The 25,736-nt window shown below is 42.7% G+C and overlaps 1 protein-coding gene across 1 annotated transcript in view; it reads right to left on the bottom strand.

The window, feature by feature from the left end:
* Window positions 1–290: 290 nt before the first annotated feature.
* Window positions 291–25,736, bottom strand: part of ZNF235 (zinc finger protein 235) — a 48,725-nt gene continuing 23,279 nt past the window's right edge. Inside the window, exon 5 of the mRNA XM_082710793.1 lies at window positions 291–3,131. Coding sequence (XP_082566919.1) covers window positions 1,192–3,131 — 1,940 coding nt within the window. The 3' untranslated portion in view covers window positions 291–1,191. The remainder of the gene's footprint in view (window positions 3,132–25,736) is intronic.

Genomic DNA, 25,736 nt, shown 5'->3' with positions numbered 1-25,736 from the left:
ATTTCAGTATATATTGACCAGCTTATGACCACTCTTGACAAGAGGTGTTGAACACAGAATGCTGCGTTGACGGTAATATATCTAAATTGTTATTTAATGAAATTTCAATAAAAACTCAATGTTTCTTGTTCTACTCTTGAGGGAGGGTACAGGTGGGTGGAGAAATGGGGGTGTGACCAAATGTCCTTGAAATCTACCAAAGGCGCTGCCTACAGTGGTCTGGATGAAGGACTGTGCATAGAGAAGGCAGTCTGATCTAAGCGTGAAGGGAAATAATGAGAAGAAGCCACTTGCTAACAATTCGAGTTTACTAAAAAACTTGTCATTAGTCTACTTTCAACACTTTCGAGAGTTACAGTGAAGTCCTACCTTAATGAATTACAGTCCAAAATTTCCAAGCATATAAATTGTAGTATTACTAGTTAAAAACAGTATTTTTCAGTCTATAAAGCACTAATGATACTAAATATTATGCTGTACACAAGGGCTGACCTACTACAAAGAACCAGGGCTGGATGGAGGATGGGGCCATTCCCACATTCCATCCGAATTTGCAGTGCTGTGGCTGGCGGCATGACGTGATTTTCTGTACCTGAACGTTTCCTGAAAGAAATCTCATTAAGGCTACTTGCAAGATTCCTTTTGAGTATATTATTATGAAATCCACGCAGGGGAGTATGAGTTCCCAATACTTGTCCTAATTACAGATTTTCTCCACTTTGTTCAGTAAGTGCTGGGCATCTCTCATGAGCCAAGCGCATGTCTACACAGTAGAGATAAAGCAGTGAAAAACCTCACTCCTGACGCGGCGGATACATTGCTCTTGCCATTCATTTCGCCCATCATGATACTTTTGTTCAAGTTCCGCCCCTATTCTTCATTTATAAGGCTTCTTTCCTGGGTAGACTTGGATGAATTTTGAAATTCTTTCCTGAAAATCGGGACATTCAGAATTCTCGTATAAACACTGAGTGTACTTATAGGTTTTCTCTTATCTGTGAAACCTGATGTTTGTAAAGAATTTCTCTCCCAACCGAGTCCTTAAAATAGCACTGTACAGAGCTTACAGGCATGTGAAGATTCCTTGAGGTTTCTGAGTTCTGAAGGAACTTTCCACAGTTCCCAGCATGGATTTTCCAGCGGAGAGGAGGATGTGAACTCTAACTGAAAGCTACACCACCCCTCACCCGCCTATAGATTTCCTCCAGTGTGGACTCTCTGGTGATACACAAGATGGGATCTCTGACTGAAGCCTTTACAACAGACGTCACAGATGTAAGGCCTTTCCCCGGTGTGGACCCTCTGATGTGTGTGAAAATGCGAGGCTTGACTGAAGCCTTTACCACACTGCTGACATGTATAGGGTTTCTCTCCCGTGTGAACTCTCTGATGAGCACTGAGCCCAGCGCTCCAACTAAATTCTTTCCCACACTCCTCACATTTAAATGGTTTCTCTCCCGTGTGGATGATCTGATGGACTTGAAGATTTGACCTCTGGCTGAAGGCCTTACCACACGTGTCACATTTATACGGTTTCTCTCCAGTGTGGACTCTCTGATGTGCTTGAAGATGGGAGGCCTGACTGAATCTCTTCTGACACGCTTCACACTTGAATGGCTTCTCCCCCGTGTGGACACTCTGATGAGCTTGCAGATTTGAGGCCTGACTGAAGCCCTTCCCACACTCCTCACATTTATACGGCTTCTCTCCCGTGTGGACCCTCTGATGGTTGTGGAGATTCAAGCTCCAGTTGAAGCGCTTCCCACACACGTCACATTTGTATGGTTTTTCTCCCGTGTGGACCCTCTGGTGAGCTTGAAAATACGAACTTTGGCTGAAGCCCTTGCCACACACGTTGCATCGAAACGGTTTCTCTCCTGTGTGAACCCTCTGGTGGCTCTGGAAACTGGAGGCCGAACTGAAGCCTTTCCCACACTCTTCGCACTTATACGGCTTCTCGCCGGTGTGGACTCGCTGATGGCTGTGGAGATTAAAGCTCAAACTGAAGCACTTCCCACACTCCTCGCACTTGTACGGTTTCTCCTCCGTGTGGACCCTCTGATGGGTATGAAGATTGGAGCTACAACTGAAGCGCTTCCCGCAGTCTCCACATTTGTACGGTTTCTCTCCGGTGTGGATCCTCTCGTGGGCCTGCAGGTGCGACCTCTGAGTGAAGCCCTTCCCACACACCTCGCACTTGTAGGGCTTCTCTCCCGTGTGAACTCTGCAGTGAATATTCAGGTCAGTGCTCCGACTGAAGCCCTTCCCACAGCTCTCACAGCGGTAGGGTTTCTCTCCGGTGTGGATAGGCAAATGCGCATAAAGATGCGAGGTCTGGTTAAAGCTCTTACCGCACTCAAGGCACGAATAGGGCTTCTCCCCTGTGTGGACCCTCTGGTGAGTCTGCAGGTTTGAGCTCTGGCTGAAACCCTTCCCACACTCGTGACACCAATAGCGTTTCTTTCCTGTGTAGACACTTTGCTGAACGGCAACAGCCGCACTGTAACCGCTGCCCTTGTCATGTGCGCCGTAAGGGGGGGACTTCTTTCCCGAGTGCATCTGCCGGTGAAGTTCAAGACTGCGGCCATCGCTGAATGCTTTCTCGCAATCACTGCAGTGGTAGGTCTGCTGAAGAAGAGGGGACACCTTCCCGCAGTCACTGTTATGAGCTCGGTCTCTCCTGTGCACAGTGTCGTCATCGTGGTGTGAAATACAGCTGAAAATGTTAACATATGGAGCAAATATACATAGTTGGTTTTTCATCTGAGTCTGCTTACAACTTCGCTGGTAATTCTGTGTTTCGCTGAGATAGATTTTACTCCAAGGATTCTGAACTCTCCCGGCTAGAAATTCTTGGTTTTCAAGGATCTTAGCACGACCCTCCAGAAGGTTCATGAAGCAGCTGTCCTCCACTGAAGCCTGAATGCATATCCCGGCTCCCACTTGGCAGGGGGAGTCACACTGGTCGAAGAACGGAGCACTCTTTCCTTGAATATCTATCCCAGAGTCTTGGTTTTTGATTAATTTGCTTACAACATGTCTCTTGATTTGCCAACATGAAAGCTCTCCCAGTGACAGGCACCTGATTCCTGCCTCGTGAAGAGTTTCCGCCTCGTTTGGATTCCTGCCTCCTGAGAGGATAGAGAGAGAAAGAATTAGGGACAGGAGAGTGACATGAGCAAGGTGGTGAACTGAGAAGCTTCAGCCCTTGTTCCTGAAAGGAAACATTAAAAAATACTCGAGGCTGGCTGAAAAATAAAGATCTACAGTGAACAAGGGACTGTCCAGTAGGGGGGAAAAAACCACATTTAAAATGGGAGGAGGGGCGCCTGGGTGGCCCAGGTGGCCCAGAAGCCTCTGCCTTCGGCTCAGGTCATGGTCTCAGGATGCTGGGATCGAGCCCCATGTCTGGCTCCCTGCTCAGGGTGGGGAGCCTGCTTCACCCCCCGCCCCCCGTCTGCCTCTCTGCCTACTTGTGATCTCTCTGTGTCAATAAATAAAATCCTTTAAATAAATAAATAATGAAAGACTTAAACATGAGACAGAATCCTAGAGAACGCAGGCAGCAGCCTCTGTGACCTTGGACATAGCAACTTCTTACTAGGCCCGTCTCCAGAAGCAGAAACAAAAGCAAAAATGACTCCTGGGCTTCACCAGGATAAAGCTTCTGTGCAGCGAAGCAAGCAATCAACAAAACAAAGCGGCAGCCTACAGTGTGGGAGAAGATATCTGCAAATGACCAACCTGATAAAGGGCTAGTGTCCAAAATCTAGAGGGAACTTCTCAAACTCAACATCCAAAAAACAATCCTGTTACAAAGTGGGCAGAAGACGTGAATGGACACTCATCACTCAGCAGGGAACTACAAATCAGAAGTTACAGGAGATGCCACCTCAGAGCTGTCAGAATGGCTAAGTTTAACAACTCGGAAAACGACGGATGTTGGCAAGGATGGTCCAGAGAAAGAGGAACCCTCTTACACTCCTGATGGGAATGCAAACTGCTGCAGCCGCTCTGGAAAACCATATGGAGTTTTCCCAAAAGTTAAATGATCCAGCAATTGCACTATTAGATATCTACACAAAGGATGCAAAAATAGTGATTCTGAGGGGCACGTACGTCCCAATGTTTATAGCAGCGTTGTCAATAATGCCCAGATGTCTATCAACTGATGAATGGATAAAGATGATTATATAGGGGCACCTGGGTGGCTCAGTGGGTTAAGCCTCTGCCTTCGGCTCAGGTCATGATCTCAGGGTCCTGGGATCAAGCCCCACGTCAGACTCTCCGCTCAGCGGTGAGCCTGCTTCCCTTCCTCTCTCTCTGCCTGCCTCTCTGCCTACATGTGATCTCTGTCTGTCAAATAAATAAATAAAAATCTTTTAAAAAATGATTATATGTATAATATAACTATATACATAATGTGATTATATGTATGAAATCCATATATTATGTGTAATTATATATTAATCTATATAATATAGCTCTCACACACAATGTAGTATTACTCAGCCATGAAAAAGATTGAGATCTTGCCATTTGCAACAATGTGGATGCAGCTATAGTGTATTATGCTAGGTGAAGTCGGAGAAAGACAAATACAGTATGATTTCACTTGTGTGTAATTTAAAAAACAAAACAGATGAACACAGGGAAAGGGAAAAAAGAGGGAGGCAAACCATAAGAAACTTAACTACGGAGAACAAACTGTGGGTTGATGGAGGGAGGTGGGCAGGTGATGGGTTTAAGGAGGGCACTTGTGATGAGCATAGGATGTTATACGTATGTGTTAATCACTAAACTCTATGTCAGAAACAGTATTACCTTATACATTAACTAACCAGAATTTGAATAAATTGAAACCAAAAAACCCCCACATTATTCAACAATTCCACTTCTCCACTTGATCTTAGCCAAAAGGCAGAGAAGCGATCCACTTCTCAAAACATACCAAAATAAAACGAAAGCAGACTATCAGGTATTTGTACACAGATTGTACAGATATTAAAAGGGTAAGAGAAGGGGCCCCTGGGTGGCTCAGTGGGTTAAGTCTCTTCCTTTCGTTCAGGTCATGATCCTGGGGTCCTGGGAATGAGCCCTGCATCGGGCTTTCTGCTCAGGGGGAGCCTGCTTCCCGCCCCCCTCTCTGCTTCCCTCTCTGCCTACTTATGATCTCTGTCAAATAAGCAAATCTTTTTTTTTTTTTTTTTTTTTTAAAGGCAAGAGAATATTACAGACTTTATGCCAGGGATGTCTGGGTGGCTTAGCTATCTGACTTTAGCTCAGGTCAGGATCCCAGGGTTCTGGGATCAAGTCCTACATCAGGCTCTCTGCTCAGCAGGGGAGCCTGCTTCTCCCTCTGCCTGCTGCTCCCCCTGCTTGTGCTCCGACAAATAAACTGTTAAAAAAAAATTATGCCAGTAAGCTAAAATGAAATGGGTAAATTTCTTGAAAGAGAAAACAAGGCTTATCCAAGAAGGTATAATCTGTACAGCCCTGTATCAATTCATATCTTGGAACTTTGCACAAAGAAAAGTCAGATCCCAGATGGCTTCTTGCATAAAACTGACCAAACATGTAAGGAAGAAATAATACTAATGACACATAGACTCTTCCAGAAGAGTACGAGTGACTACTTCCTAGTGTATTTTATCAGGCCAGCATTACCCTGACCCCCAAAATCAGACCCAGGCATTACAAGAAAAGACAATGACAGACCCATATCCCTCAGGGTCACAGTCACATCGCTTTGCCAACTTAATCTGATGATGTATAAAAGAGCACTAAATCATGAAGGAGTGACTGTTTCAAGAATGGTTGGTTTAACATTCTAAAATCAGATCAAGCCCTTTCCTCTGTAGATCAAGAACAAGGCATAGTCATGGGTTACAACAAACACAAGGAAAAAGTTTGAAATACTGTGAGAGCTACCAAAATGTGACAGAGAAATGAAGTGAGCAAACGCTGATGGAGAAACGGTGCTGACAGACTTGACACAGGGTTGCTACAGACCTTCAACATGTAAACAAACCACAACGCCTTATAAAGAGAGGTTTACCTGTAATCAAAGAGCCCACAGTTACAGATCTCACCTTTTTTTCCTTTTTAAAGATTTTATTTATTTATTTGACAGAGATCACAAGTAGGCAGAGAGGCAGGCAGAGAGGCAGGCAGAGAGAGGAGAAGCAGGCTCCGAGCAGAGAGCCTGATGCGAGGCTAGATCCCAGGACCCTGGATTCATGATCTGAGCCAAAGTCAGAGGCTTTAACCCACTGAGCCACCCAGGCACCCAGTTCTCACCTGTTTTTTGAAAGTTGGTGTTACTCCATTTTGACAAAAACCTACATCTGTACTGGCGTTTGCTAACCAGAAGAAATCCAAAGAGGATTTTCACTTTTATGCAAATAGGTGAAAAGTGGAAATCGCATTTAGCGCTGGTTTTGCTGAGAGCTGCTGCAGACACAGCGGGCACCCTGAGTGGCGGAGGGCCGGGGCCCTCGGGAGCTCTACGTGGCCTCTCTGTGCTGGAGCTGCTAGAGCTCGCAGCCCCGTGCGCACACCCCTGCTCCATCTCAGCCAACCCTGCGCCTCCTCTAGCAGGATGCGGCCCAGGTAGAAAAAAGCCCAAGAAAGGTCATTTTTGGGGTCTGGGAACAAAAATTTTCCATAGAAATGACTGGAAATGACTTCTTCATGCTGTTTTGGTTACAAAAGATTTTTTTTTTTTAAATTCATGCACATTTCCTACGGCTCCTGCACTGACTGCGCATACTAATCTGGGAAGGACCGACTTCTCTAAGGGGTCCCAGTCAGGACCGCGCTCTGCCTCTCACGGATTCTGGCCATTCTTCAAGGCCCTCAGGGAAGTTTTATAATTGCCTTCCTAGAAATCTGGCATACTTCTAGTTAATCCCAAAGAGTTTTCTTTTTCGTCATTGTTGCTGTTATGAGATAAGGTCTTTTTCATCTTACTATTTTCCCCCCACAGGAACCGCCTACTTTTGGAGAGGAGACACCTGTGCGCGAAAAGACGCTCAACATCATTAAACATCAGGAAAATGCACCAAAACCACACAAAGATGGCCCTCATGACTGAGGGGGCATCAAACCGGCAACACGTTGGAGTGGATGTGGAGGGAAGGGAAGCTTGTGCGCTGCTGGCGGGACTGTAAACTGGGCAGCCAGTACGGAAACCAGTGGGGAGGCTCCTCAAAGCATTTTTCTTTAAAGATCTTGTTGGGGTGAGCGTGCACGCGCACACACAAGCAGGGGAGCAGCACACAGAGGGGGAGGCAGGCTCCCCGCTGAACAGGGAGCCCGACAGGGGACTTGATCTCAGGATCCTGGGATCATGATCTGAGCCAAAGGCAGACGCTTAATGACTGAGCCACCCAGGAGACCCTAATAAAAATATTTTTAAAAATACTCCAAAGGGAAATCAGAGGGGGAGACAAACCAAGACAGACTGTGGACTCTGAGAAACAAACTGAGGGTTTTAGAGAGGAGGGGTGGGGGATGGGTGAGGCTGGTGGTGGGTATTAAGGAGGGCATGTGTTGCGTGGAGCACCGGGTGTGGGGCCCATACAATGAGTCAGACTGAGCCGCCCGGGCGCCCCTCCTCAAAGCGTCTGAAACTAGTGCAGGACCCAGCAGTCCACTTTCTGCCTGAAGGAAACAAAATCTGCATGTGGGAGGAAGCTCTGTGCCACCGTCACTGGAGCAGCACTCACGAGAGCTAACGCGCAGAACAAGAGTCCGTTGACAGATGGAGGCATAAACTGTGTGTAAGCCGAGGTGGAGGGGGCGCTTAATATGCAGCCATAAGGAAGCATGAAATCTTGCCACTATGACAACATACATTCACCTCAAGGGCATTGTGATAAGTGACAACAGACAAATGCTGTATGATCTCTCTCATAGGTAGAAAAACAAAAAACTCGAGAAAATTTTTGGTTACCAAGTATGGAGGAAATGGATGAAAGGGATCAAAAGGTTCCTACTTCCAGTTATAAGTTAAGTAAGTACTGAGGTTGTAATGTAATATAATGATGAACAGAGTTAATTAATACTGCTACATGGCATATTTGAAGATTGCTAAGAATGTATATCCTAGAAATTCTCATCACAAGGGAAAATATTTTTTATGCTCTTTTATAGTCCTCCCCTTTTTAATTTTTTTTTAAAAAATTAATGGATTTTATCTAAACTTACTATGTTAGGGGCGCCTGGGTGGCTCAGTGGGTTAAGCCTCTGCCTTCGGCTCAGGTCATGATCTCAGGGTCCTGGGATCGAGCCCCACATCCGGCTCTCTGCTCAGCAGGGAGCCTGCTTCCTCCTCTCTCTCTGCCTGCCTCTCTGCCTACCTGTGATCTCTGTTTGTCAAATAAATAATCTTTTTAAAAAAATCCAATATTCATTTATAATAAAAACTCTTGGCAAATTAGGAATATAGAAGAAATTACTCAACTGGCTAAAGGACATCTGTAAAACTCACAGCTAACATCAGAATGGTGAGGAACACAAAGCCTTCCTGCTACAATCAGGAGGAAGGACGTCCTTTCTTAGCACTTTTTTTCAGTACTGTACCGTAAGTCCCAGCTAGTGCAAGAAAAGGAAGTAAAAAGGGCACAGAATGCAAAGGAAGAAATAAAACTCATCACTGGTAGATGATACGACTGTCTATGTAGAAACCCCCAAAGAATCAACCAAAAAAACTCTTGGAACTAATAATTACAGCGAAGATGTAGGACACAAAACATAGGAAAGTATATTGCTCTCATATACACAAGCACTGAACAACCGGAATTTGAAATAAAAATCACATTATCATTTATGTTAGCACACTCGAAAGTGAAATATGTAGGTATGAATCTAAAAGATCTAGATGAGAAAAACTAAAGCTCATGAACAAAATTCAGGTAAATGGAAAAATATTCTATGTTTAGTAGAGAAAAATATTCTATAAAAAGACTCAATACTCTCAAGATGTCCTGGGCATCTGGTTGACTCAGCCTGTTAAGCGCCTTCCGCCCAGGTCATGATCCCAGGGTCCAGAGATCAGGCCCTGCATCGGGCTCCCTGCTCAGCAGGAAACCTGCTTTTCCCTCTCCCACTCCCCCTGCTTGTGTTCCCTCTTTTGCTATCTCTCTCTCTCTCAAATAAATAAAATCTTAAAAAAAATAAAATATAGGCAAAAGATCTGAACAGACACACCACTAGAGAAAATAGATAGCAAACAGGCCCATGAATAGATGTTTGACTCTCTCTCTCGTCAAATAAAATCTTAAAAATAAAAAGGTGTTTGACATCCTATGTCTTTAGTGAACTACAAATTAAAATGAAACACCACTATGCCTGTTAGAAAAGCCAAAATCCCAAACAATGACAACACCATTGCTGGGGAGGCTGTGCAAAATGCACTGCTGCAAAAAAGCAAAATGATACAGCCACTGCGGCAGTTTCTTATAGAGCTACAAAAGGAAATTACCCAAATGAGTTGAAAACTTGTGTCCACACACAACTCATCACACAGAGCTTTACAGCAGCTCGGAAGCAATCCGCTGGATAAACAAACTGGTCCATCGGGACGACGGACTCTACCATCCAGTGCTCAGAAGGGAAGACTTCTCGAGCTTTGAAGGGACTGTGAGTTACTAAATGAAAGAGGTGAATCCGGAACAGCTAAAAGCTCTGAGTCCACCTGTCTGATTCCGGAAAGGCGCACCTGTGCCGACAAATGGCTCGCTGGTTGCGCACAGAGCTGGTTGCGCACAGAGCCCAGGCCGGACGGTGCTGGGAGGGCGGCTACGTACCATTATAAATTGGAACAAACACCCAAAACGCATGACGCCACAAGTGAACACGGGTGCAAACTACAGACACTGGGTGACAACGACATATCCGTGTAGGTTCACCAGTTACAACACACGTACCACCCTAGTATCAGATGTTGTCAGGAGAAAGAATGCTGTGTGTGTGTGTGCGTGCGCACACGTGTGTGTGTATGATCTGTGGGAATTATTTTCTCACTTGCACTGAACCTAAAAGTGGTGTGAAAAAGAAAATCTGTTTAAAAATGTCTACACACACACATACAGGCACACACCAGGGAAAACAATGAACAAAAGGTAACCTACATGCCCACCACATGATCCACCATGCCAATCCTTACTCCTATCAAAGAAAATGGAGGTCTATGGCACCCAGGGATATAAGAACATTCGGGATCTTCACCTATAAGAGCCCAAAGCCGGAAACAAACATCCACTAACAGGTGAATGAATAAACCGGAGTATATCACACCAGAATATGACTTAGAAATAAAAAGGAATGAACTGCTGACAGATGCAACAACACGTGTGCTTCTAAGCTTATACTGAGTTATGAGGCAACTGAAAAAAAATATTGTATGATTCCATTTATTAAAATTTTTTTTTTAAATTCAAAGTAATGGAGAGGGGCAGGAAGTAGATGTGCAGTTGCCTGGGGATGGAGGACATGGGGAATTAGACAGGAGAAGGGAGTTGGGGGAAATTGGAAGGGGAGGTGAACCATGAGAGACTACGGACTCTGAAAAACAATCTGAGGGTTTTGAAGGGGCAGGGGGTGAGAGGTTGGGGTACCACGTGGTGGGTATTATAGGTTGGGGTACCACGTGGTGGGTATTATAGAGGGCACGGATTGCATGGAGCACTGGGTGTGGTACAAAAATAATGAATACTGTTATGCTGAAAACAAATAAAAAATAAAATTTTTAAAAAAAGGAAAAAAAAAAAGAAGAAAATGAAACACTAATTCAAAAGGATATATGCACCCGTTTTCACTACAACATTATTTACAAGACATGGAAGCAATCCAAGTGTCCATCAGCAGATGAACAGATGAAGATGCTGTGGTGTGTGTGGTGTGTGTACACACACACACACACACACACACACACACAGGAATATTACCGACTCATTGGAACAGAGAAGAAGAGCCAGATATGGACCCTCAACTCTATGGTCAAATAATCCCCAACAAAGCAGGAAAAAATATCCAGTGGAATAAAAGGACAGTCTCTTCAATAAATGATGCTGGGAAAGTTGGACAGCTATGTATAGAAGAATGAAGCTTGACCATTCTCTTACACCATATACAAAGATAAACTTGAAATGCATGAGAGACCTCAATGTGAGACAGGAATCCATCAAAATCCTAGAGGAGAATATAGGCAGTAACCTCTTTGACATCAGCCACAGTAACTTCTTTCAAGACATGTCTCCAAAAAAAAAAAAAAAAGACATGTCTCTAAAGGCAAAGGAAACAAAAGCAAAAATGAACTTTTGGGGCTTCATCAAGATCAAAAGCTTCTGCACAGCAAAGGAAACAGTCAACAAAACAAAGAGGCAACCCACAGACTGGGAAAAGATATTTGCAAATGACACTGCAGACAAAGGGCTGATATCCAAGACTTATAAAAAAAACTCCTCAAACTCAACACTCAAAAAAAAGAGATCATCACATTGAAAAACAGGCAGAAGACATGAACAGACACTTCTCCAAGGAAGACATGCAATTGGCTAACAGACACATGAAAAAATGTTTATCCTCATTAGCCATCAGGGAGATCAAATCAAAACCAAATTGAGATACCACCTTACACCAGTTAGAATGGTCAAAATTATCAGGACAGGAAATAACAAGTGTTGGAGAGGATGTGCAGAAAGGGAATCCCTCATATTACACTGTTGGTGGGAATGCAAGTTGGTGCAGCCTCTTTGGAAAACAGTGTGGAGATTCCTCAAGAAATTAAAAATAGAGCTACCCTATGACCCAGCAATTGCACTACTTGAGGGAGTCCTGTGAGCATGAACTCCACTGTTGTAGAGCTTCCAAGCAGGCAAAGAGCTTCCAAGAACTGTTATGAACTAGGAGGTGTTACAAAGGATGTTATAGCTGACCGCAGATTGACCACCGGGACATGGTGTACGTGCTACAAGCAACATCAGCAGCAGCAGATGAGCAGCCTTGCACGTAGAACTGAACTGGCATATAAGCAGCACTGGCCCTCTGCTTGTCAGAGTGTGCTCTTGGGACACTCTCGCTCAGATCATCCTCCTGGTCAATGCACCCAAAAGGTGTGCTCCAGGGAGGGGATCGGTCACCTTCTCGGTCGATGCACCCAAATGGTGTGCTCCAGAGAAGGGGATCGGGCGGGAGTACCCTGGGCCCTCTTCCTAGCCCACGTGGCTAGAGTTGTCTGTCTTGTATTAGCTATTGTGTGGTACGCGCTAATAAACAGCTTTTGCTTTCAGTTATTGTGTGTGACCCGTTTGCTTCCATCATCGGACCGGCTCACTCCCCTGGGAGCTCCATGAGTGGCAGAGAGCTCCCAGTTGGCGAGCCAGCCAGGAGGACACAGACGAAGTAGAGTGAGCCATCCTTCGAGCCTCTAAGGCCTCAGTGGTGAGTACTCCCCGAGATCTTGAAACAGAGATCTGAGACTGTCCCAAGAGGGGATAGGAAAAGCAGCCATGGGGGTTGGGTTAAGTAAGAGAGATGAGAAGCGGTTGCAACCGGTCTTCAAGGCGATGTCGAGAGTAAGGAAATGTTTGGGGAGTAAAGAGACAGTTACCAGAGGTAACTGTATCTGGGCCTTGAAGACAGCCATTGAGGCAACCGGGACGCCGGTTAAGGAGGTGACAGAGGAATCACTAGAGGACCTAATTCAGAGATGGGTGGAGACAAAAGGAAACAAACCAGACGGGTTATACAAGGTCTGCTTGGAAACTTTATGTTGCATATGGTGTCTTCTTAAAAAATTTAAGATAAGAGAGTTGTCAGAGGGACTTGTACAATACAAGGTTTGTCATCCAGGCTTTGGAGATGAGGATGTCAAAAATCCCCTAAGGCAGGATGATCAAAAGGTCCAGGCTGCATATCCAGTAGTTGTTAGGCATGGCCAACAAGAATATGAACAATTTAATCCCAGATTCTACAGCAGTTGGATAGGCAAGGTACAGGAGTCAGGACTTCTTGCTCAGGCAACTCTCCAATATTTGGGGATCATCACGGCAAGTAGTACTTCGCCGGAGATGAATGGGCTTTTAGACATCATCCCAGGGGCCTCGGGGCAAAAGGAACTTTTGCTCGCCAAATTGAATGAGAGGCTAGAAGAATATGAGAGGATGCATCCACCACCAGGCCCTGGTGCAGCAGGACCTCACCCCCTGACGGTGGCAGAAATTAGAGGTCTAAACATGACAAATGAAGAAGCTGCCAGACCAGAATGGAATGTGGCTAGGAACCTATATAGAAACATGATTCTTGAAGCCTTTCAGGATGCCATCAGAGTCTATAAAGGGGTTCCTAAGGCCACATCCATCAGACAGGGCCCAAAAGAACCTTATCCAGATTTCATAGATAGATTATTCAGCCAAATAGATCAAGAAATAACAGATCAAGAAATCAAAGCATACCTAAAACAGCAGCTAAGTATAAATAATGCAAATGAGGACTGCAAGGCAGCCATGAGAAATCTAAGACCAGAAGATCCTCTAGAGGACAAAATGTATGCCTGTAGGGAGATAGGGTCAAATAAACACAAAATGGCTCTCCTAGCTGAAGCCCCGCAGGTGGGGCTGCAACAAGGGAAGAGGGGAAATGAAGGAAAATGTTTTAACTGTGGCAAACCTGGTCACATAGCAAAGCAATGTCAGGCGCCCAAGAAACAACAAAAAATGACTTGCTTTAAATGTGGAAAACCAGGCCACATGCAGAAGGAGTGCAAACAGGGAAACGGGCAGCGCCCCCAGGGGTTGTCCCCTGGGAAGGTAATGCAGGCGAGCAAATCCGCCCATCAGGAGGGGGGGACCAACAAACTATATCCCTCCCTGTCCTTAGCCTAAATAGTAGGCCTATAGCCCCAGTGTATATTAATAAAAAAGAGATTCATATGCTGATAGACACTGGGGCCGATACATCAATTATCAGCAACAAGGAAGCAAGAAAATTGGATCTAGGACCATGCTTAGAGGTAGTCAACATAATTGGAGTAGGGGGTCTCCAAAGATTTCAAAAATATGGCCCCTTAAATATTCAAGTAGGAGAAAAAAGGATTTCTTCAAAAATCTTGGTAGGAGAAGTCCCCTTAAATCTCTTGGGAAGAGATATTTTAAAGAAACTAAAGGTTAAATTAATATGCGCTAATCTATCAGATAAGATTAGGCCCTACAAGGTACAACTTAAAGACCCTACTAAGGGACCCCAAATAAAACAATGGCCCCTTAGCAAGGATAAATTAGAGGGAATTACAGAAATCATAGAGAAATTATTAAAGGAAGGGAAAATAGAAGAAGCAGCATGGGATAACCCTTGGAACACACCCATATTTTGCATAAAAAAGAAGTCAGGGAAATATAGACTGTTAATAGATTTCAGGGAGCTTAATAAGATGACTTTAAAGGGAGAAGAAATACAATTAGGAATACCCTTCCCTGCAGGGTTGCCAGAAAAGAAATGTATAACTATTTTAGATATAGCAGATGCCTACTTTACTATCCCATTGGATCCTGATTTTAGGCCTTACACGGCATTCACCCTACCTTCCTTAAACAATCAAGGAGGTTCCAATGGTGCTGTCTCCCACAAGGCTGGAGTCACAGCCCTGCTATATACCAAGGCACCCTTAGAGATATTCTCTTGCCCTGGAGAGAACAACATCCTGAGATAGTATTATATCAATACATGGATGATTTATGAATAGGATCAGATTTAAGCAAAAGGGAACATCAAAGGATAGTGCAAAATCTTAGAGACATGCTACTTCAATGGGGGTTTGAGACCCCAGAGGAGAAACTACAAGAAACTCCCCTATATAAATGGATGGGGTATGAATTAGAACCTAAAACCTGGAAATTGCAAAAATGGGAACTGGAAATCCCGGAAAAACCAACTTTAAACCAACTGCAAAAGATATTAGGGAAGATCAATTGGGCTAGCTCCATGATACCAGGATTAAAGATAAAAAAAACTTATGTAATTTGGGGAGGAGTCAAGATGGCGGAGAAGTAGCAGGCTGAGACTACATCAGCTAGCAGGAGATCAGCTAGATAGCTTATCTAAAGATTGAAAACACCTGCAAATCCATTGGCAGATCGAAAAGAAGAAGAACAGCAATTCTGGAAACAGAAAAACAACCACTTTCTGAAAGGTAGAACTGTCGGAGAAGTGAATCCAAAGCGACAGGAAGCTAGACCCCGGGGGGAGGGCTGGCTCCCGGCAAGCGGCGGAGCAAGGGAGCACAAAATCAGGACTTTTAAAAGTCTGTTCCGCTGAGGGATATCGCTCCAGTGGCTAAACCGGGGTGAAGCCCATGCGGGGGCAGTGTGGCCTCAGGTCCCGCAGGGTCACAGAAGGATCGGGGGTGTCTGAGTGTCGCAGAGCTTGCGGGTATTGGAACGGGAAAGCCAGCTACAGAGACAGAGCTGACAGTAAGTTCGCAGCTCGGGTTACCTTGAACCGGTCGCAGGCTGGGTGAGCTCGGAGCGCGGCCGGAGGTCAGGCAGACGGGAGTAACTGGGCGCTGTTCTCTGAGGGCACACTGAGGAGTGGGGCCCTGGGCTCTCGGCTCCTCCGGGCCGGAGACCAGGAGGCCGCCATTTGTATTCCCATCCTCCGGAACTCTATGGAAAGCGCTCAGGGAACAAAAGCTCCTGAAAGCAAACCCGAGCGAATTACTCAGCCCGGCCCCTGGTAAGGGCGGTGCAATTCCGCCTGGGGCAAAGACACTTGAGAATCACTACACCAGGCCCCTCCCCCAGAAGATCAACAAGAAATCCAGCCAAGACCAAGTTCACCTACCAAGGAGTGTGGTTTCAATAACAAGGAGAGCAGCAGAATTCCAGAGGAGGAGAAAGCAAAGCACGGAACTCATGGCTTTCTCCCTGTGATTTTTTTAGTCTTGCAGTTAATTTAATTTTTTTCTTTTTCATTTTTTTTCTCTTCTTCTGCTAAAATTTTTTTTAACTTTTACCCTTTTCTAAAATTTTTTAACTAGTTTATCTAATATATATATATTTTTTATATTTTTCTTTGTTTTCTTTTTTAAAATTCTTTTCTTTTCTTTCTTTCTTTTTGAACCTCTTTTTATCCCCTTACTCCCCCCTCACGATTTGGGATCTCTTCTGATTTGGTTAAAGCATATTTTCCTGAGGTTGTTGCCACTCTTTTAGTATTTCACTTGCTCCTTCATATACTCTTATCTGGACAAAATGACAAGGCGGAAAAATTCACCACAAAAAAAAGAACAAGAGGCAGTACCGAAGGCTAGGGACCTAATCAATACAGACATTGGTAATATGTCAGATCTAGAGTTCAGAATGACAATTCTCAAGGTTCTAGCTGGGCTCGAAAAAGGCATGGGAGATATTAGAGAAACCCTCTCGGGAGATATAAAAGCCTTTCTGGAGAAATAAAAGAACTAAAATCTAACCAAGTTGAAATTAAAAAAGCTATTAATGAGGTGCTATCAAAAATGGAGGCTCTCACTGCTAGGATAAATGAGGCAGAAGAAAGAATTAGTGATATAGAAGACCAAATGACAGAGAATAAAGAAGCTGAGCAAAAGAGGGACAAACAGCTATTGGACCACGAGGGGAGAATTCAAGAGATAAGTGACACCATAAGACGAAACAACATTAGAATACTTGGGATTCCAGAAGAAGAAGAAAGAAAGAGGGGAGCAGAAGGTATACTGGAGAGAATTATTGGGGAGAATTTCCCCAATATGGCAAAGGGAACGAGCATCAAAATTCAGGAGGTTCAGAGAACGCCCCTCAAAATCAATAAGAATAGGCCCACACCCTGTCACTTAATAGTAAAATTTACAAGTCTTAGTGACAAAGAGAAAATCCTGAAAGCAGCCCGGGAAAAGAAGTCTGTAACATACAATGGTAAAAATATTAGATTGGCAGCTGACTTATCCACAGAGACCTTGCAGGCCAGAAAGAGCTGGCATGATATTTTCAGAGCACTAAACGAGAAAAACATGCAGCCAAGAATACTATATCCAGCTAGGCTATCATTGAAAATAGAAGGAGAGATTAAAAGCTTCCAGGACAAACAAAAACTGAAAGAATTTGCAAACACCAAACCAGCTCTACAGGAAATATTGAAAGGGGTCCTCTAAGCAAAGAGAGAGAGCCTACAAGTGGTAGATCAGTAAGGAACAGAGACAATATACAGTAACAGTCACCTTACAGGCAATACAAGGGCACTAAATTCATATCTCTCAATAGTTACCCTGAATGTTAATGGGCTAAATGCCCCAATCAAAAGACACAGGGTATCAGAATGGATAAAAAAAAAAAAAACCCATCTATACGTTGCCTCCAAGAAACTCATTTTAAGTCCGAAGACACCTCCAGATTTAAAGTGAGGGGGTGGAAAAGAAGTTACCATGCTAATGGACATCAGAAGAAAGCAGGAGTAGCAATCCTTATATCAGATCAATTAGATTTTAAGCCAAAGACTATAATAAGAGATGAGGAAGGACACTATATCATACTCAAAGGGTCTGTCCAACAAGAAGATCTAACAATTTTTTTTAAAGATTTTATTTATTTATTTGACAGAGAGAGATCACAAGTAGGCAGAGAGGCAGGCAGAGAGAGAGGAGGAAGCAGGCTCCCTGCCGAGCAGAGAGCCCGATGTGGGACTCGATCCCAGGACCTGAGATCATGACCTGAGCCGAAGGTAGCGGCTTAGCCCACTGAGCCACCCAGGCGCCCCAAGATCTAACAATTTTAAATATCTATGCGCCCAACGTGGGAGCAGCCAACTATATAAACCAATTAATAACAAAATCAAAGAAACACATCAACAATAATACAGTAATAGTAGGGGACTTTAACACTCCCCTCACTGAAATGCACAGATCATCCAAGCAAAAGATCAGCAAAGAAATAAAGGCCTTAAACAACACACTGGACCAGATGGACATCACAGATATATTCAGAACATTTCATCCCAAAGCAACAGAATACACATTCTTCTCTAGTGCACATGGAACATTCTCCAGAATAGATCACATCCTCGGTCCTAAATCAGGACTCAACTGGTATCAAAAGATTGGGATCATTCCCTGCATATTTTCAGACCACAATGCTCTGAAGCTAGAACTCAACCACAATAAGAAGTTTGGAAAGAACCCAAATACATGGAGACTAAACAGCATCCTTCTAAAGAATGAATGGGTCAACCAGGAAATTAAAAAAGAATTGAAAAAAATCATGGAAACAAATGATAATGAAAATACAACGGTTCAAAATCTGTGGGACACAACAAAGGCAGTCCTGAGAGGAAAATATATAGTGGTACAAGCCGTTCTCAAGAAACAAGAAAGGTCTCAGGTACACAACCTAACCCTACACCTAAAGGAGCTGGAGAAAGAATAAGAAAGAAACCCTAAGCCCAGCAGGAGAAGAGAAATCATAAAGACCAGAGCAGAAATCAATGAAATAGAAACCAAAAAAACAATAGAGCAAATCAACGAAACTAGGAGCTGGTTCTTTGAAAGAATTAATAAAACTGATAAACCCCTGGCCCAACTTATCAAAAAGAAAAGAGAAAGGACCCAAATAAATAAAATCATGAATGAAAGAGGAGAGATCACAACTAACACCAAAGAAATACAAACTATTATAAGTACATACTATGAGCAATTCTACGCCAACAAATTTGACAATCTGGAAGAAATGGATGCATTCCTAAAAACATATAAACTACCACAACTGAACCAGGAAGAAATAGAAAGCCTGAACAGACCCATAACCAGTAAGGAGATTGAAACAGTAATTAAAAATCTCCAAACAAACAAAATCCCAGGGCCAGACGGCTTCCCGGGGGAATTCTACCAAACATTTAAAGAAGAACTAATTCCTATTCTCCTGAAACTGTTCCAAAAAATAGAAATGGAAGGAAAACTTCCAAACTCATTTTATGAGGCCAGCATCACCTTGATCCCAAAACCAGACAAGGATCCCATCAAAAAAGAGAGCTATAGACCAATATCCTTGATGAACAAGATGCGAAAATTCTCACCAAAATACTAGCCAATAGGATTCAACAGTAAATTAAAAGGATTATTCACCACGACCAAGTGGGATTTATTCCAGGGCTGCAAGGTTGGTTCAACATCCGCAAATCAGTCAATGTGATACAACACATCAATAAAAGAAAGAACAAGAACCATATGATACTCTCAATAGATGCTGAAAAAGCATTTGACAAAGTACAGCATCCCTTCCTGATCAAAACTCTTCAAAGTGTAGGGATAGAGGGCACATGCCTCAATATCATCAAAGCCATCTATGAAAAACCCACCGTAAATATCATTCTCAATGGAGAAAAACTGAAAGCTTTTCCGCTAAGGTCAGGAACACGGCAGGGATGTCCATTATCACCACTGCTATTCAACATAGTACTAGAAGTCCTAGCCTCAGCAATCAGACAACAAAAGGAAATTAAAGGCATCCAAATCGGCAAAGAAGAAGTCAAATTATCACTCTTCGTAGATGATATGATACTATATGTGGAAAACCCAAAAGACTCCACTCCAAAACTGCTAGAACTTGTACAGGAATTCAGTAAAGTGTCAGGATATGAAATCAATGCACAGAAATCAGTTGCATTTCTCTACACCAACAACAAGACAGAAGAAAGAGAAATTAAGGAGTCAATCCCATTTACAATTGCACCCCAAACCATAAGATACCTAGGAATAAACCTAACCAAAGAGGCACAGAATCTATACTCAGAAAACTATAAAGTACTCATGAAAGAAATTGAGGAAGACACAAAGAAATGGAAAAATGTTCCATGCTATGGGATTGGAAGAATAAATATTGTGAAAATGTCTATGCTACCTAAAGCAATCTACACATTTAATGCAATTCCTATCAAAGTACCATCCATCTTTTTCAAAGAAATGGAACAAATAATGCTAAAATTTATATGGAACCAGAAAAGACCTCGAATAGCTAAAGGGATATTGAAAAAGAAAGCCAACGTTGGTGGCATCACAATCCCGGACTTCAAGCTCTATTACAAAGCTGTCATCATCAAGACAGCATGGTACTGGCACAAAAACAGACACATAGATTAATGGAACAGAATAGAGAGCCCAGAAATAGACCCTCAACTCTATGGTCAACTAATCTTCGACAAAGCAGGAAAGAATATCCAGTGGAAAAAAGACAGCCTCTTCAATAAATGGTGTTGGGAAAATTGGACAGCCACATGCAGAAAAATCAAATTGGACCATTTCCTTACACCACACACAAAAATAGACTCAAAATGGATGAAGGACCTCAATGTGCGAAAGGAATCCATCAAAATCCTTGAGGAGAACACAGGCAGCAACCTCTTCAACCTCAGCCGCAGCAACATCTTCCTAGGAACATCGCCAAAGGCAAGGGAAGCAAGGGCAAAAATGAACTATTGGGATTTCATCAGGATCAAAAACTTTTGCACAGCAAAGGAAACAGTTAACAAAATCAAAAGACAACTGACAGAATGGGAGAAGATATTTGCAAATGACATATCACATAAAGGACTAGTGTCCAGAATCTATAAAGATTAGCAAACTCAACACCCAAAGAACAAATAATCCAATCAAGAAATGGGCAGAGTACATGAACAGACATTTCTGCAAAGAAGACATCCAGATGGCCAACAGACACATGAAAAAGTGCTCCATATCACTCGGCATCAGGGAAATACAAATCACAACCACAATGAGATATCACCTCACACCAGTCAGAATGGCTAAAATCAACAAGTCAGGAAATGACAGATGCTGGCGAGGATGCGGAGAAAGGGGAACCCTCCTACACTGTTGGTGGGAATGCAAGCTGGTGCAGCCACTCTGGAAAACAGCATGGAGGTTCCTCAAAATGTTGAAAATAGAACTGCCCTATGACCCAGCAATTGCACTACTGGGTATTTACCCTAAAGATACAAACGTAGTGATCCAAAGGGGCACGTGCACCCGAATGTTTATAGCAGCAATGTCCACAATAACCGAACTATGGAAAGAACCTAGATGTCCATTAACAGATGAATGGATCAAGAAGATGTGGTATATATACACAATGGAATACTATGCAGCCATCAAAAAAATTAAATCTTGCCATTTGCGACAACATGGATGGAACTAGAGCGTATCATGCTTAGCGAAATAAGTCAAGCAGAGAAAGACAACTATCATATGATCTCCCTGATATGAGGAAGTGGTGATGAAACATGGGAGCTTAAGTGGGTAGGAGAAGAATCAATGAAACAAGATGGGATTGGGAGGGAGACAAACCATCAGTGACTCTTAATTTCACAAAACAAACTGAGGGTTGCTGGGGGGAGGACGGTTGGGAGAAGGGGGGTGGGGTTATGGACATTGGGGAGGGTATGTGCTTTGGTGAGTGCTGTGAAGTGTGTAAACCTGGCAATTCACAGACCTGTACCCCTGGGGATAAAAATATATGTTTATGAAAAATAAAAAATAAAAAAAAAGAAATACATTTTATGAAATTAAAAAAAAAAGAATGATAAACAGAATTACATCCCACAGACAGTAAATAGCAAGGTTGGATTCTGAGTACAATGATTCTCAGAAAGTCTTTCTTCTCTACAGGTAGTTTTCTCAATGTAAGCTTGATAAACTGGTTAGAAGTGTTTACATGTCTGAAAATAGTCATTTTAAATAGAAGGATATAGGAAAAAGAAAGTAATGGTTAGTCATTAAAACATTGATTTTATGACATACATTTTGGCAAAAGTTTATTTTCTAGAACTATTATTTAATAAGATTAATAATATATATCATCAGGGTGCCTGGGTGGCTCAGTGGGTTAAGGCCTCTGCCTTCGGCTCAGGTCATGATCCCAGGGTTCTGGGATTGAGCCCCGCATTGGGTTCTCTGCTCAGCAGGGAGCCTGCTTCCTCCTCTCTCTCTCTGCCTACTTGTGATCTATGTCTGTCAAATAAATAAATAAAATCTTTTAATAAAAAAATTTTTTAAAAAAACTTACATAATTTAATGAGAGGCAATATGCAATTAGACTCCCATAGGGAATGGACGACAGAAGCTTTAGAGAAAGTAAAATATGCCCAACAAAAAATAACAGAAAATCAGGGATATCATTACTACATATCAGAAAAGGAGGTTTATTGCAAGATTGTAAAGGATTCTCAGGAAATAAATTATGGAATATATCAGGAAGAGCAAGGGAAAAAACAAATACTATGGGTTGGAAGACAATCATTAAAGAGGGATATTGGGAAATCTATCCTAGATAAATTGGCCATAGCTATTCAAAATATTTGCACAGAATGCAAAATCAGATTAGGGGTAGAATCCATTATTCTACTCCCCATGGAAAAAAGGACCTTAGAAAATTGGTACAGCCAAGAAAATTATCTTCGCTGGTTTCCCCATGTCAAACTAATAAATGCAGATTTAATGTTTAAGGAAGCCCTAGCAAACCAAAGTGATGATCCTTTAGAGGATGTGGAAGTCTTCTATACAAATGGAGGGAGAAAGGAACAATAAAGAAAGGCAGGATATGTTACATCCACAGGAAAAAATAGAATAGAACATATAGTAGGATCAAATCAGCAAGCAGAAAAATATGCAATAAAAATGGCCTTTCAAGATTCAGATCCGCAGGTTAACATCATCACAGTTAGCAAGTACTGCTTCTCCATTTTAAGAGCTAGACCAGACCCGGAAACCATAGAAGATAGTTTATGGAAGGAGATAATTTCATCAGCTATGAAAAAGGACATTTGATATATAGGATGGGTACCAGGACATAAAGGGGTACCTGGAAACACAAAAGCAGACCAATTAGTATCTATTGTTGTGGAGAGAGAAAATATTAAGGACAAAAGACCGAAAAATGTAGGCTATGATCTATGTACCCCAAAAGATTTATTTCTATTACCTAGGGAAATTATAAAACTAAACATAAAAACAAAAATAGAAATCCCAAGAGGATACTGGGGTTGGATAACCCAAAAATCATCCCTAGGCTTAAAAGGCCTACAAATCCAGGGAGGAATTATAGATCAAGGGTTTAGAGGTGATATTCAAGTTCTGTTACTAAATGGAGGAAAGAGGGGAATTTCATCACAATCAGGACAGAAAATAGCACAATTAATCATCCTACCCTTATTTCATGAACTTCTTAAACAAGGCACAGTTGACAAAAACACAGAGAGAGGACAACAAGGCTTTGGCAGCATAGGTGTCTTTTTCAACTGGGTAGACAACCTGAATCAAATAAAGGAAGAACAGAAGAAATGGCATAATAATTGGAAGGATTTAAAATTGAAATATGGTCTTCCTACCACAGTGGCAAAAGAAATAATTACACAATGCCCAAATTGCATTAAAGGGGCAAACCCAGTAAGAGGCATCAACCGGGGACGCCTGGGTGGCTCAGTTGGTTAAGCAGCTGCCTTCGGCTCAGGTCATAATCCCAGCGTCCTGGGATCGAGTCCCACATTGGGCTCCTTGCTCGGCAGGGAGCCTGCTTCTCCCTCTGCCTCTGCCTGCCATTCTGTCTGCCTGTGCTTGCTCTCTGCCCCCCTCTCTCTCTGATAAATAAATAAAATCTTAAAAAAAAAAAAAGAGGCATCAACCCTGTAGACTCCCAACTATGGCAGATAGACTGTACTCATATGGGAGAAAAGATAATCTTTACTGCTTGTCACAGCTCCTGAGGATACTTGCATGCAGTGATCCTGCCCTCAGAATTGGGAAAAGCCACTGCTATAGCCATATTAAATTTATACAAACTATGGAATGTAAACTGGATCCACTCAGATAATGGGCCAAATTTCACATCCAGACAGGTGGAGGGAATATGTGAATACTTAAATATAAAACACACATATGGCATTACATGGAATCCTCAAAGTCAGGCCATAGTAGAAAATAAGCATAAGGAATTAAAAAGACTGACTAATCAGTTCAGAGAGCAAACAGAGACATTACAAGCTGCATTGGATCTAGCACTAATAGTGCTCAATAAAAAACAAAGGGGTGGAATAGGGGATATCACACCTTGGGAACTAATGATATACCAGATGAATACAGATAACCAAGAACAAATAAATATCTACAAAACTCAAAATAACAAAAAATTCTGTTATTACAGACTTCAGCAAGGAAAGCAAAAGGGGAATTAGCAAGGTCCTGCCTGTATCCTTTGGAAAGGGGAAGATGCTATAGTAATACAAACACCTGATGGGCCAGTCCTCATCCCTAATAAAAACTTTAAGGAGGTACCTAACCCAGAGGACTAGGCCACAAAACCTATGGAGAACAACCTTTAGTAGCACCCAAAAAACCAATGTCATTAGAATCACAAGCTGTAAAAGAGGAACCCAAAAATTTCACATTAGACAGGAATTAAGCTTCCTCGAAAGAAGAAGTCAAGAAGACAGAGGAAACTGTTTAGGTTAAATTTAGGCATGCAAAATATAGAAAATGAAGCTATCTGGTACAACAGATATAAAGTAGTGATAGGAACCAAGGTTAATTGGGAAGAATGGGAAGGAAAATGGGATAGGCCAGGAGCGTTTGGCCTGTTATGCAGGTTAGCATCCTGTGGGAAGCACACCTCAAATTGGTGGAGATTCCTCTTAACAGGACAAAAACCCCCAAGATGCTATTAATGTGCTTTGCTAGCAGTAACTCATGCTTGTGCATAAAGTGCGCTTTCCACTGCCAGCTTTGCTTTCTTCAGAAATATTTTTGTGTCTAACGAACTTTGCAGTATTGCATTACTAACCTTTCTAATACTCTTATCAACCAAACCATGATCTCAGAACCGATCTTTGGACCTAATGGAACACTTTATGGGAGCATGTCTGGCATTGACAAATGTAACTACACATATCATTGGATACCAAGAAATATGTCTGTCAACTGCTCCAGAACCATCTGGAAACAAAGGGTATCAATACAAGGCAAATTTGGGGGTTTTCCCCTATCATATTTGAGCTATAAGGAAAAAGGGTATAAACAATTGAAATGCAATTACACTGGTGACTCTTGGAGGCCAGATGGAGCAGTATTAAATCTATGGAAAGTCAATACCAGCCGTCCCCAAGAAAACCCTGCCAGGTGGTTCCTATTTCCTTGCCACTCAAAAAACTTTAGCGTCATCATACAATGTCCTTGCATAGATGGCGAAAACAAAAGCTCTTCCTGTGGTGTCACGAGTAACACCTCAATAGATTGGAACAACTGTACAATAGCAAAGAATATTCCCTTCTGGGATGGAGGAGCCAAAAGGTTAATAGCTAATTGGGTCAGAACATCTCTCAGAAGCATGACAGGAAACTGGACATGTTATAATGCCTGGAAAGGGTTCTGTAACAGCAGCTGTAATAATAATACTTCAGAGGAAGAGTGCTCATGCCAAAATAATACCATTATAAATTTTATAGATCCGTACTCCAACCTTATGCATCAGTTAAAAGACTACTCCATAGTCAAACAACCTTCAATAGGAGTGTTCAGGGAAAGTGAATTCCCAATGTGGGAGACTACAAAGTCGATTGGCAGGAGAAAAAGAGCTGTACAGGTACCATTGCTTCTGTTCTCCTTGCTGATGAGTGGAATCGGAGCCACATCAGGGATAACTGGAGTGCTCCAATCTTCAGGGCTGGTAGGAGTCTTGAAGGAG

Source organism: Mustela nivalis (assembly GCF_964662115.1).
Source record: "Mustela nivalis genome assembly, chromosome: 18".
Classification (NCBI taxonomy): Eukaryota; Metazoa; Chordata; class Mammalia; order Carnivora; family Mustelidae; genus Mustela; species Mustela nivalis.
Note: the sequence above shows the minus strand (reverse complement) of the source record. Positions and strands in the feature narration are given on the sequence as shown.